The sequence below is a fragment of the Oryctolagus cuniculus genome, chromosome 1 (assembly GCF_051225735.1).
Source record: "Oryctolagus cuniculus isolate XC-2025 breed Fujian yellow rabbit chromosome 1, ASM5122573v1, whole genome shotgun sequence".
NCBI classification, from domain to species: domain Eukaryota; kingdom Metazoa; phylum Chordata; class Mammalia; order Lagomorpha; family Leporidae; genus Oryctolagus; species Oryctolagus cuniculus.
Genome location: NC_142867.1, coordinates 6,681,305 through 6,694,254, shown reverse-complemented (window position 1 = coordinate 6,694,254; position 12,950 = coordinate 6,681,305). Strand labels below are relative to the sequence as shown.

The window sequence follows — 12,950 nt, the reverse complement described above, 5'->3', positions numbered from 1 at the left end:
CCTCTGCGAGGATGGGGCAGGGGAGAGGCGGCCACAGGACCAAAGAAAGGAGAGGGGAGAAGGCTGTGGACCGACCGAGTCGGTGGGCCCTCGGCTCAACCATGGACTCGGAACAGAGGACCCAGGCAGCTACACCCAGACGTTTCCGGGGCTGACCCCAGCCCCTGCCAGCCCCACTCACGTCCTTGAGGCAGCCCATGAAGTTGTTGCTGACGGGCGAACCCGGCAGGTCAGCTGTGTTGGGGCTGCCCCCGATGTAGAAGAAGTCGTCCGAGCCCAGCATGGTGTAGTCCTCCTGTGTGTAGCCTGTGGTGGTCAGGATCCCGTCCACCGAGATGGTGACCTGCCCAGCCCAGGGAGGGAGGGGGAGAGACAGGAGACAACCGGCATCAACTCCCTGGGAAGTGTCGCAGGCTAGGCGAGGGAGGGGCCGGGGGGCAGCAGGGGCGGGGCCCCCATTTTTATGTCTGCTTGTCTCAGAGGAGGAACAGTGGGGCGAGAGAGGGCAGGAGGAAGTCGGGGCAGCACAAGATTTGATGGCTCCAGGTGGGTGAGGAGCCTGAGGGAACCTGGGGAGCTCGCCCCGAGGGGCACCGAGAAGCAGCTCCCGGAGTGGGGACTCCAGACAGGACCCCCGCCACAGGGCCCCCGGCTCTTCTCCCCCGAGGTACACTCTGGCCACACAGATTTCAGAGCTCCTTTCAGACAGAGGGGCGGAGAGCACGGACTCCCCCCCTCCCCCAGATCCTGTTGGCTTAGACTCACCTGCAGCCCTCCCAGCCCGGGGGGTGGGGTGGGGGGGGGGTTGGGGGGGTATGGGAGACAGTGGAGGGAGGGCCAAGACTCAGATACTCCGGGAAGTCTTGCACTTCCCACCACTGCCGGCCAACGCTCCAGGGGCTCCCACTTCTCTAGCCCCCTGCCCAAGTCTGTACTTCTCAGGGTCAGCTCTCGCATCCACAGGAGCGGGCAGCCCTCTGCCTATTCCCTGCCTTTCTTCATATTCTAGTCTTCTCCGCCAACATCACAGTTGTCACTCTAATGGGTCAGGGCGAGGGAACAGGGCTCAAGCCAGCGAGAGCACAAGACAGGTAGGAGTAGGGCAGTGCCTGGCGTCCCAAGGAGGCAACAGGGGCTCAACGGTGGCCAGGCTAAGGCAGAAATAACCAATAACCTTGGGGGACACGGCAGGCACAGGACACTCTGACTCCCGAAGAGTCAAATGCCCACCTGGCCACTGACACTGTAGCCAGAGGGCTTGAGACAAGGGGGCTCACAGCCAGAGGCTGGAGGCTGTGGCTTAGCAGGGCCAGATGGGACAAAGCAGACCCCTGCAGGGGCCACCAGGTGCCAGCTCATGGTTGGCCCCAGCCTGTGCTTCCAAGGGCCACAGAGCACCCCGCCTTCTGCACCCCCATGCACACTTTAGCACCTCACTTATCAGCAAAGTCTAGGGACTGGGCCTTCCAGTTACAGTCCCTGTCCCCCGACACCAGTCCATATGCACATGTCCCCAGCCATCTTCCAGCAACTGTCTCCAAGGCTCTAGGAACTCTGAAAGGACAGGGGTGGAACTGGGGCAGGGACAGCGTCCTGTGCTCCTCTGCACTTGGCTGGAGCCTCCTAGGGGGTGGGGGTGGGGTCTGAGCAGGGCTAGGGCTGCAGGAGCCACCTCCTGGGAACCATCAAACCTTGTGCCGGCGATCTAGGCTCGTGGAGGGAAGGCAAGGGGTGTCTCTGTGGGAGGGACGGTCTGAAAGCTTGTGAGTCTTCGGGGGCAGGGGCTGGTCATCACCGTTTATTTCTTCTTCCCTCTACCCCACCCAAGGGTGAGGAGAAGTGGGGGTCTGGGTGGAAAAGGGAAGGGGCAGAGTGTTAGTCACAAAAACATGCAAGAGCGATTAGATAGGGAAGAGGGAGTGGGGGACAAAGGGTTGGGATAGGACAGGGAGGGGGGTGACAGAGTGAAGGGGCCTCCCTGGCACAAATCTGGCTCCACCCTGACCCCCACCTCCACTCTGAGCTGTTCTGAGACTGGGAATTGGGCTAATTAGACCCAGAGCCTCAGTCTGCTCACCCCGACCCAAGGGTCAGCGCCTTAAGGGCAGGTGCCGGCCTGACACGTCCCTGTAACCCTACTAATCCCAGCCCTGTCCTGGGGGGTCACAGCACACGGTCCTGACAGGTCAACGGCAGGTCGCTTGTGACCTGTGTCTGCATCTCTAAGGCTAAGCTCCTTGGGAGCCTGTGACTGTGAGGGAAGTCCCCCCAAGTCCCTGCTTCTGTGTCGGGGGAGGGTATCCCTGACCCCAGAGCTCCCCAGGGAGAGAATCTCCTCTGGCCTTGGCTCCCTGAGCCCCTCTGCTGGGTCCCCCTACCCTGGCCTTGAGCACCAGCCTCTGGCCACCCCCTTCTCCCTTGCAGCTCTCTTCATCCCATTCCACGGGCCACCGTCACCCTCCCCTGGATGTCCTGGAGTTAAAAGGACCTGACTCGGGCTGATCAGAGGGGCCCAGGAACACCTTTCCGGATTCCCCTCCAGGCTGGGCACAAACCTCACCGTGCCACCCCATCCCAGTGGCTGGCCCCTACTGGAAAAGAGCTACCTAAGTACTCTCATGGCCCAGGGGTGGGGGGACCAGGAAGCAGGAGGCAGGGAACTTGAGGAGGTGCCCAGAGGAAGGGGATCAGCCAGGTGGGGGCTGGGGTACTGGAGAAAGACAGGCAGGAGGGGAAAGGAAGCAGGGTGGAGGGGATGGAGGAAGGGCTCTGGGCAAGGCAGGGAGGAAGATGACTTGGATTAGTAAACCCAACTGTTCCCTCAGACAGATCAAAGTCCAGACACAAAAATGCAGGTTCGTTAGTAAAAGCAGGAAACAGGGAATCGTTACCCGGGTCCCCCTCCACCCCAGGGGTTCGGGATGCCCCTGCCCCCCAACCCCCCCCCAACGCAGCTTCTGGAAGGGGTGGGGCCTGCGGGGGAGGAGGGGAGGGAAGGGGCCGTGCCACACAGAACAGCCACTGCAGCTGGGACCCATGCGAGTTAGAGGAGCAGGGTGGGGGGCAGGCCCAGCAGAGCAGGCCAGAGAAGGCAGCTGCAGGCAGGAAGGCATGCAGGGCAGGGGACGTTGGGGGGAGCAGAGATGGAAGCAAAAAAGCCGTGGAAGGTGCAGGAAGGAGTAGCTTCCTTCTGGCTGAGGAGAGAGGAGAGGCCTCTAGGCCGAAACACTTCCGGGGGAGGGACATCCGACCTGACCTTCCTCTACAGGGGCCGCCCCACTCACACCACTGCCCACTCACCACCAGTCACCAACTGCAGACACACCTGTGCACACACCACCTCCTGCAGACGGCAGTAGGGGGCGCCCTGGCTGTCTCCCACCCGAGCCACATCGGCAGGACCATGGCTAGGACCCCGAGACACAGCAGAGGGTCTACACCCAACCAGCACCCACCACTGCACTCGCCACAGACAAGTCAGGCAGAGTAGACTGAGGAGGCCAAAGAGAATGACTAAAACCTCTGCCTGGGAAGACGGAAGGAGGCCACGGGCAGCAGGAGACCCCACCTGGCACCCACTGCACTTGCCAAGCTGCAGAAGGCTGGGGGGGAGGCGGCAGGCAGCCTGCAGAGACTGGGGGTGGGGGAGACCTTAGCCCTCTTGCCTCGCCCCTCCCTGGACTCTGCTCCCTTCCTTAGGTGGTCAGGGTAGGACGTGGAGTCAGACCATGGGCAGGCTGCTGCCCAGAAGCAGGGACCAAGCAAGAAGGGAAAGACCCTTCGGGCACGGCCCAGGGCCTCTCCCGGTAGCCTGCAGTAGTCAGTCACCGGCCTCCCCATCCTGAGGACAGGACTGAGGCAGGTGTCTGCAATTATGGGGGATGGACAGTGAAAGAAAAGCCACGTGATGGCCTTTTTTTTTCCCCTGTGAGAGTCCATTGCTGCCATCAAATTCTTGAAGGGCTCCCGGAGCCTGCTGTGGTTGAGAGCAATTAGTCCAAGAAAAGGGTCCTGAGAGTCCCCTGGGAGTGGGTGAGGTGGGAGCAGGGACAGATGACAGGCAAGGAAGGGTCCCCAGGCTGAGGGAGGCCCTGCAGGTCTGCTCTGGGTCTGGCCTAGCCACTCGTGGGCGTGGGGGGAGAAGCTAAGGAGAGAATCAGCTGGAAAGACACTCCAAGAAGACAAACCCCATCGGCAGTTACGGCCCCGCCACAAATCCTGAGATCTGGATTTCATGAAGTTTGGGAGCAAAGGGGAAAGACGTCAGATGGGAGGTCCTGACTGCCATTTAGCCTCCGCCATGTTCTGGAACAATCTCATCTGCAGACGGATTTGACAATGCTGCCTCTCCCATGTCTTCCAGGCTTGCTCTGGGCATCAAATGGGGGTTAAGCAGGGAGGCAAAACTCCTCCACGAGGGCTGTGAGAGCCAGGGAGCTGCTTCCTCCAGGAACTGGGAACAAGGTGGCTGCCGTCTGCTATCCAGGTACCCGTCACGTCTAAATGACGTTCAGGGGGTCAAAGCCACTGCAAGCCCCCAGGGCATGTGCAAACCTTCCGTCAGCCTGATTGCTTCAACCCAAATCCCTCAACTGGTTGGACTTTCCTGGTCTGTGATCAGCCCTCTCCACCATGGAGAAGCGTTCAAACAACAGGAGAACAAACCCTGTGAGTGAGTTGGCAAAAACAAATAAAAAGCTAAAGGGAACCCATCTGAGGGAGGCTCGGGGAATCAGGACGCCTGGAAACCCAGCTCTGCCACCAGCCTTGTCTGAGAGAGCAAAACCTTGGGACAGGTTTTTGTGAGGCCCCCAAGAGGCACCTGGATCTGTGCACCACCCGGCCTTGATCACTCAGGGAAGGGTGGGTTTTAGAGACGGAATTCAGCAGGCACCTGCTTGTCTGGGCTGAAACCAGACGGTCATTGGCCTCCAGGTCAACTTAGCCAAGCCTCCCGTACCCCCCACCTGTTCTCAGTCCAATTCCTGAAGCTTTGTGAGGTTTCATGCAGTTATTTTGGGACCGATGCTTAACAAGGGATGGTAGTAGGATCTCTAGTGGGAACCGAGGCGCTGTATTCTCCAGGGCTTGCTCTGGGAAGAGAGTCGCTTCTTTACATAGCATCCCCGCCCTGGAAACACTGGGATAATCGGTTAACGTGTTACAAAGCGTAGTGGAACCATAATTTGCTTTACGGAATACAAACGTGTTCCAGCGGGTTGCTTCTTGACCTTCACTCACCCCGGGTTTATTCTCAGCCCAGGCGGTCGATGAGGGCAGAGCTTTTGTACCCTCTGCCCACATGGTCAATTTTTATCCAAACTGGGACTGGAAGGAAGGTCTGCGGGGTCCTGAATCTGCCACTGCTCAGACACGTGGTGTGTGCCCCGCGGCTAGAGCGTGCCTCCCTTCTGTCCCGAGTCACAGCATGGCTATCCAGAGGAGGGACGCTCCAAATGGCCAGCTCCGGGCAGGTACTCAGTGGCCTGGCCGGTGCAGGGCAGGTGGCAGCTAACTCCTAAAAGCAGCAACAGGAGGAACAGGCCTGGGCAGTGTCGGTGCTGTTACCACCACGAGGCTCTGTTTGAACACTGGAAGGACCCAGAATGGCCACAAGAGTATTACACTGGGGAGGGCCGGCATTGGCCTTGGCCTTGGCCCTGGGCACCAGTCTGTGTGGAAACAGGGCAACACAGGGCCTGCAAAAGTGTCAGGAAATGCCAGGTGTGGCCTCAGGGGCCCAGTCTCCTGGGCAAGTAGGGGCCACTTAGGCTGGGAACCCTCCACAGTCAGAACCAGGCAGGAAGACAGGCCAGGAAGCTGCCCTGAGAAGAGCCAGCTCCACAGACACGTCCGTCTCCAGGGTCCGCAGCCTGGCGCTCCAGCACCCTGCATTATTAATAGGCCATGACTAACCGGCTGCTGCGGCAGAGGTGGGCCCAGGCAGGCCTCAGGGAATCCCAGGGGATGGCGCACAGCGGGGCCCACGCTCCCAGGAGAACCAGGAGCACGGGAGCAGCCTCTGCTCCTCCTCCCCTCTTCCTGCCCGTCACGGCAGCTAGACTGCCAGGCCGGCCCCCACAGCCCATCTCCATCTGGAGTCCCACACAGTCACGCAGCGCCCAGCTGACACTCACATGTATACCTGTGGCGTCACCAGCAGAGTCTCCCAAACACAGTGCAGCTTCCCACTAACACCCACTAAATGTCGCACCAACATTTACACACAGTCACACCCACATCCGACACACACCAGCTGCCTCACACAGACGCCCACACCGACACTCACCGGGACAGAGCCCAACCCAAACAGAGGAGTGTGGAGACGAGGACAGCCAATGCCACCCCCACCCCGGCGTCCCCCCTGCCGGGCCTCCTCCTCGCCCCTCAGCAGGGAAGGAAAGTGAACCCTGGCAGAGGCCGTGCAGGAGGCGCAGGGCACAGGGCGGAGAGGGCGGAGAAGGCGGAAGACAGTGTGAAACACAGTGTTAGTCAGAGCAGCAGAGCGGTGGGGGGCTGGACGCTATCCCTGGTCGGGGAGAAGACCATTCATGCCATGCACAATGTGGGGGCATGGAACCGGAAACCCTCAAGGCTGAGATGAGAGGGAGGGGACACGGCCTTTCCACTGGCAGCCAGCACTGGGCAGCCCCAAACCGAACAGATGACCAGAGCGATGTCTGGACTGGTCCCACCCAGCTCTGCGTTTCCCGTCCCACCCTGGGGAAACCTGCCCAGCTGGCTGCCACTGGAGGGCGTGCTCCCATCCCCCTGCCCCAGCTTGCAGGGCCCGTCCAAAGCTGACAGTGAGCAGAGCAGAGCGTGTCATGGGATGGTGTTTTCCATGGATTTTCAGGAGACCAAGAAAGAAACTAAACCAAAGAGGAAAAAAAAAAAAAAAGAGGGGGAGGGTAAAATAAAGCAATTGAAATAAGCAGCCTGGCGCGGGGCTGGTCTAACCAGAGCCGGCGCGCTCGGGGCCTGCCCCCAGGTCTCTCTGGCCAGGAATCTGGATTCGGAAGTCAGGAACAGGGCAGGGGCAGGCCGAATTCTTTGATTTCCGTTTGTCTTTTGGATTTGAGTTTGGGCCAAAAAAGAAAGAAAAGGGAAGGAGGGAAACTAAAAAAAGAGAGAGAAGCAAAACCTACAGATTGTCCAGGACGCAGGGAAAACAGAAAACCAGAGAGCAAAACAACCAAAAACCAAATGGGGAGAGGCAACAAAAGTGGGAGAATCGAACAGTTAAAAAACCCACGGCAAACCAAACGGTAAGACAATTAGAGTGATATCTACCAGATAATGCAGTTTGTTTACCATAGCGTGTCCAATCCCTGCGTGCTTCACCGGAGATATGGGGGGAGGGGGGAGGGGGTGTCCAAAAAAAAAAAAACACAACAGAGACAACAACAAAAGAACAGAACGGAAAGAAAAGAAAAATAAAATGACCAACTGTGAAACTCAAGGAAGGAGGAAAAATATATATCCATATATATTTGGTTGTTCGTTCAAACCCTCCCACCTTAGGTTCAGCAGAAGTATTTTTGTTTAAAAAGAAATTAAATTATAATGGGAGGGAGAAAGAAAACACACACACAAATTAAACCCTTTTCCCCCGCCCCCTCCCCCATCCCTCCTCTGGATCCCGCTCCCTTCCCGATCCCTTCCCCGAGGGAGAGCAGTCTGCAGAGAAGGGGACAGTTAGAGACCTTGGTTAGTAGAGGAGAAAACAACAAAAGAACTGGACCAAGAAAGCAAGGACTTAAAGATGGCCGACATTCCGCGGATGAGACAGAAAGGTTAGTTCGGTTTTTCACTCATACCTGGCCCCACCTGTCCCTGACCATCCCTCGGTCCCCTGGGTCATAAGCGTGTTAGTAACACACACAGAGTCGCCAACGGGATTTTCCAACAGAGGGTGACAGAGGGGAGGCAGGAGGTTAAGAAGCAGACCTGGGTATGCGGTATTAGTAAGTCCTGTCGGCTGAAATGTTAGGGGTGGGGGAAGGGGGGGGGGGAACAGGGCAGTGAGAAGGCATGGGCCATTGACTCTGGTCATGGACGGATGGGTTTGTTGGCTAACTGGTCAAACAGATGGCTTTCCAGAGAACTGGCTTCGGAGTGAGTTGACGCTGGCCAACTGGCTGACCAGTAGCCATGTCAGGTTAATGGGTTAACTGGTTGGCAATGGGCTAGCTGGCTTCAGGCTGGGAGAAGGGTGGGCAATGCCCCTCGAGAGCCAAAGAACTGGCAAGAATCAGAGGCAGTCGCGTCTGGAGGCAAACGGAGGGGTTCCCAGGGAGCCTAGGAGGGGACGTGGGGTCTGCTGTTCTTGAGGAAGGAAGATGGGCAAACAGAGCCAGGGAGTCACAGGAGGAGAAGGGCGGTGCCCCTTCCCTTCCTACTCCTCTTGAGTGAGGCTCCGCCAGAACAGGGGGGAGGAAACCCTGCCCTCCAGGGCTGGCAGAGGGTCTGCACTTTCTGATACGTGGAATCACCCCAAGCCCTCCCTCCCTCCCCCCCTCCACCCACCGATGACTCCCCCTGCCCACCCACCCACCCCCTTGGCGTTTCCAGAACCCACATTTCCCAAAAAGTCCTCCTCCAAGGTTCTTCGGTCGCCCCCATTCTCTTATCCTCTTGTGAGCGGCTGGCCCTCCCAGAGCTCATTTCCTGCCACCATTCCACCAGCCCTGGAATCCCTTACAAGGCTGTCCCAAAAACCCAGCCTTTGCACACCCCCAAGCCCCTGGACTCCCACTTCCCACAGCCAGCACCAGAAACTCACTTCTCTTACACCCATAAAAGAGAACACACAGACCCATCTACCTCTGGGATCTTCCTCCTCGCTAAGCTTTCCTGCCCCTGTCTCTGGAGTCCCCACCCCACTGTGCTTCTACATCATTTTCTCTTCTCATCGCCAAAGACAGCAGCAGCAGCCGCCGTCACAATGACCCCGACCTCCGGGAAGGCAGTGGCAAAGGGGCCGAGGCGGCCTTCTCTAAAAGGGTCAGAGATGCAGGGGCACAATTTCTTGATGTCCTTTGATCACTAAGCTGCACACCCAAGGCTGTGGTCGTGAGGAGGCGAGGTCTGCTAGGGACAGATCCATTAGTTTCAGAGTTATTATAACCAGTGGGCACAGAACTAATTCAGTAAGACAATTAATAAGGGCCCTGTATAATTAAGAACAACAGAATTCAATATTTAGCAGCTGGAAGAAGTGCTGGACAACCAATATTAATTATTGGTGATGCGGAAGCAGTTTACATAGTAGGGGGCGCGCCTAATTGCAGGTGCAGAGGGATGGCTCTGCTGGCGAGCAAGACGGTGAAGACCAGAAGACGCAAACCAGTCAGAACAAGGAAGAGCTAACAGCTTCAGGGCAGCTAAGCCAATTGTGTCCTGAGGGTGAGAGTTGTCTGGTATCCCTGCATCAGTCAACGTAAACAGGAAAAAAGGCATCAGGGTGAAAACCCAATCACTTGCGAAGAATTGAGGAAAACGAAAGTGTTCAGCTTCCGTGGAGACAGCTCCACTGTAACAAGCAGAACCGCGAACTAAGAGCCGAGATCGGGAGAGAAGAAACGCGAGTTCCAAGTCTGGCCCTTCCACTGCCTGGCTTACAGACGCAGGCTTCCTCTGAAAACGGGGGGTTCAGGTGGATGACACGGGGTCCCCTGGGTGTAGGGTCTGAGGATGCAGAACTTGGTCTACAGTAATCATGCTTAAGGTCAATCGTGGTCAGGTTCTAGACTGGGGCTTCTCCTGGAACCCAGTCCTGGTGGCCTGAGACACAGCACCGAGGGGGACACCCGGAAGCCCCCACCTCTCAAAGGCCGGGATCTGGGAAGCTGAGGCTTCAGGTGGACGCGCGAGCGATGAAGGCTTTGCCCCACTCATGGGGACAGTGGAAGGGCTCGTGCAGCCCAGCAGCACAGATGAGGCCGCCTGCAAGTGAGGCGGGCGTGGAAGCCATCGGGGAGAGGTCGGTGGTTTTATCCGGAGGTAAACTGCCTGGCCAAGGCTCTCTGGACACAGCTGCCGCCATCTCCACCAGACTTCTGAGTGCAGCCCTGGCCCTCAAGAAAGCCAATAGGAGATGAAACGCACCAGTGATGCAGATCTGGGATGAAGGCAGTCTCTGTGGCTCTCACGCAAGGACACTCAGGATGAAGACGGAAAAACAACCAACCAGGAACCCACTCTACACAGAGCTAAGAGGGACCCAGTCCTCAGGGATCCAAGCAGAACGTTCAGATGGATTTGAGGTTTGGAGACATCCAGTGACAGAACCCCAGATGGACTTCGGCTTCCTCTACGTCTCACCAGTGACAGCAGGCGGCCCTCCCTGCGAGGCAGAGAGCTGGAGTGGCTTCGGATCAGACAGGCTTCTGATCCCACCACTTCCTGACTGGGAAACCTTGAGCGAGTTCTTTGACCTTCCATGGTGCAGCTTCCAAACAGTCAAATGGGAACAATATCACCTACCTCACAGGTAGGATACGAGAGAGATGAGACCCTTGAACTCAGGGACAAGCGGGGGGTGGGAGGTATCACGATGCAGTCTGGGAAACCCTGCCACAGAGGATGGGTCTGGAGGAAACCGGAGGGAAGGGGGAGGCTGTCTTCTGGTCTCGTTACATGAACTGGGGTTTTCCCAGGAGGATGAGAGGCAGTTAATGCTCACGGAAAGGAGTTGGGTCTGCGACCTTGGGACGTGGGTTTTCACCTCCAAAAACCTCATCAACTGCCATTGAGAAAGAGAGCAAACGAATCGGAAAACCTGCCAGACAGGCGCCTAAGCCCACTCAGCGGTAGCTGGTATGAAGCGCTCAGGCGCGGACGCCCTCGGCACAGAGATGGGGAAGGAACACAGAACTGACTCCACGGGCTGCGTGTGACGCCAGCGCTGGAATACGAGACCCAGTGGACCCAAAGGACTCGGCGAAGGGAACCTGACTGCGGAAATGAATCACGGGAGACTTTATGAAGAATGCGGGCCCAAAGGATTGAAAAAAACACAGCTAATATTCATGAAGGGCTCCTATCCTGCCAGCCACTGCGCTAAGTACCTTAAGACAGTACCTGTTAGTCATCCAAGGCTCGTCTCACTTTGTCAATGAGGAGTTGAAGGGAATGGGGCGGGGGAGGGGGCTGTGTAACTCCTTTAATGTCATTCAACCAACATAGTGGAAGGGCTGGGATTTGAATTCAAATTGCACATGTGACTCAAATTCCAGGCTAGGATTCCACGAGAGAAAGGAGAACTGTGGGAAGAAAGGAAGAGCTAAGGAAGTCCAGGTAGATGGCCATGGGAAACAGCACCACTGGCCCTGAGACAGAGAGTGGGCCTTGCCAGGAGCGGGTGTTCAGAACAGAGATCAGAGGGGAGAGGAACCCTAGATTTCTGATGGATTCCATCCTCGGGGAGTCCCTCCTTGTGGGGTCCAGTTTGCGGCTGACGGTCCTTAGAGATTTGTCCATCATTGAGGACTCCATCCTTGTGGGATTCTATCTTTGACTGCACCCATGAGGATTCCAGCCTTGGGGCATCCCAGCCCCAAGGCCCAGGGGAGCTCCTGAAAGTCTGTCCTGGGAAGAGGCGTTCATCCAAGCTCGGCAAGAAGCGCCACGGATATTTTGGTCGCCAGCTTGTCTTCCAAATTTGGTGTTGGCTAATGATGAAATGGGTTTGCACATTCAGCCTGCATGGTGGTGGGAGGCGGTTGGGAGGCAAACTGGGTATGGGAGGAGAGAGTGGGCCCAGGAGTAAAAATAGGCCTCAGGGAATCCTCCGAATAGTCACGGCTGCCAAAATTCTTCAGTGACACGGCTGGTCACAACGCTCTCCAGAGCTGGGTTTGAGGGAGAGAGCAAGGCGCTGTCTCAGGCCGTTTCTGGTCCTCACTGTGCTCTAAGACCCTCTAGGCTGGCGCCGCGGCTCACTAGGCTAATCCTCCGCCTGCGGCGCCAGACCCCGGCTAGTCCCAGTCGGGGCGCCGAATTCTGTCCCGGTTGCTCCTCTTCCAGGCCAGCTCTCTACTATGGCCTGGGAAAGCAGTAGAAGATGGCCCAAGGCCTTGGGCTCCTGCACCCGCATGGGAGACCTGGAAGAAGCTCCTGGATCCTGGCTTCGGATCAGTGCAGCTCTGGCTGTTTCGGCCAACTGGGGAGTGACCCATCAGATGGAAGACCTCTCTCTCTGCCTCTCCTCTCTCTGTGTAACTCTGACTCTCAAACAGATAAATCTTTAAAAAAAAAAAAAAAAAAAAAAAAAAAGGTTGTTAGAGTCATTACTCAGAGACCCTCTGTGGCCCTGAGGCTCCGCTCTGCGTGCTCCGACAGGATAACCCGGGAGGAAGTGGTTTCTGTCCACTGCCGGCACAGGCCCATGACTCTGCAACCCCAGGACCTCGAGCCGCTGCGTGCAGCCAGCACCGCCGAGGCCTGTGTCGCCCTCTCCCCCAGCCACAGACCTCTCTCTCCTCCTGCACAGCTCTCGAGTTCCTGCAACGCTTCAGGCTTCTGGGCTCACTTGACTTTCCTGGCCTTGCTGTGTTCACTTTGCACGGACTCAATCTATCTCTGAACAGCCGACATCCTGGGGAGACAGTGCAGTGCGCCCCCTAGGTCGATCCTGGCTCTGCGTCCTAGCCCAGCTTCCTGCTCATGCACACCCTGGAAGCCAGCAGGTGATGGCTCAGGTACTTGGGGCCCTGCCACTCGCATGGGAGACCTGGACTGAGCTCTGGGTTTCTGGCTTCAGCCTGGCCCAGCCTCAGCCCAGCTGTTGGGAACCTTTGGGGACTGAACCAGCAAGATGGAAGATATCGCTCTTGCTGTCTTTCTCTCTGCCTTTCAAATAAACAAAAACAAATTTTAAAAAATGTTTAGGGGGGCTGGCACTGTGGCGTAGTGGGTAAAGTTGCTGCTTGAAGTGCTAGTATCTC

At 57.4% G+C, this 12,950-nt stretch overlaps 1 protein-coding gene across 23 annotated transcripts in view; it reads right to left on the bottom strand.

Annotated features, from left to right (window-relative positions):
- NRXN2 (neurexin 2) overlaps positions 1–12,950 on the bottom strand; it is a 109,597-nt gene that overhangs the window by 57,672 nt on the left and 38,975 nt on the right. For 13 of the 23 annotated variants that reach the window (XM_070068859.2, XM_070068909.2, XM_070068894.2 and 10 more), the window contains 2 exons: positions 7,294–7,338; positions 182–343 (listed from right to left, as the gene is read on the bottom strand). In XM_070068859.2, coding sequence (XP_069924960.1) covers positions 182–343; positions 7,294–7,338 — 207 coding nt within the window. The remainder of the gene's footprint in view (positions 1–181; positions 344–7,293; positions 7,339–12,950) is intronic. The other 10 variants (XM_070068943.2, XM_070068906.2, XM_070068869.2 and 7 more) reach the window with 2 other exon arrangements.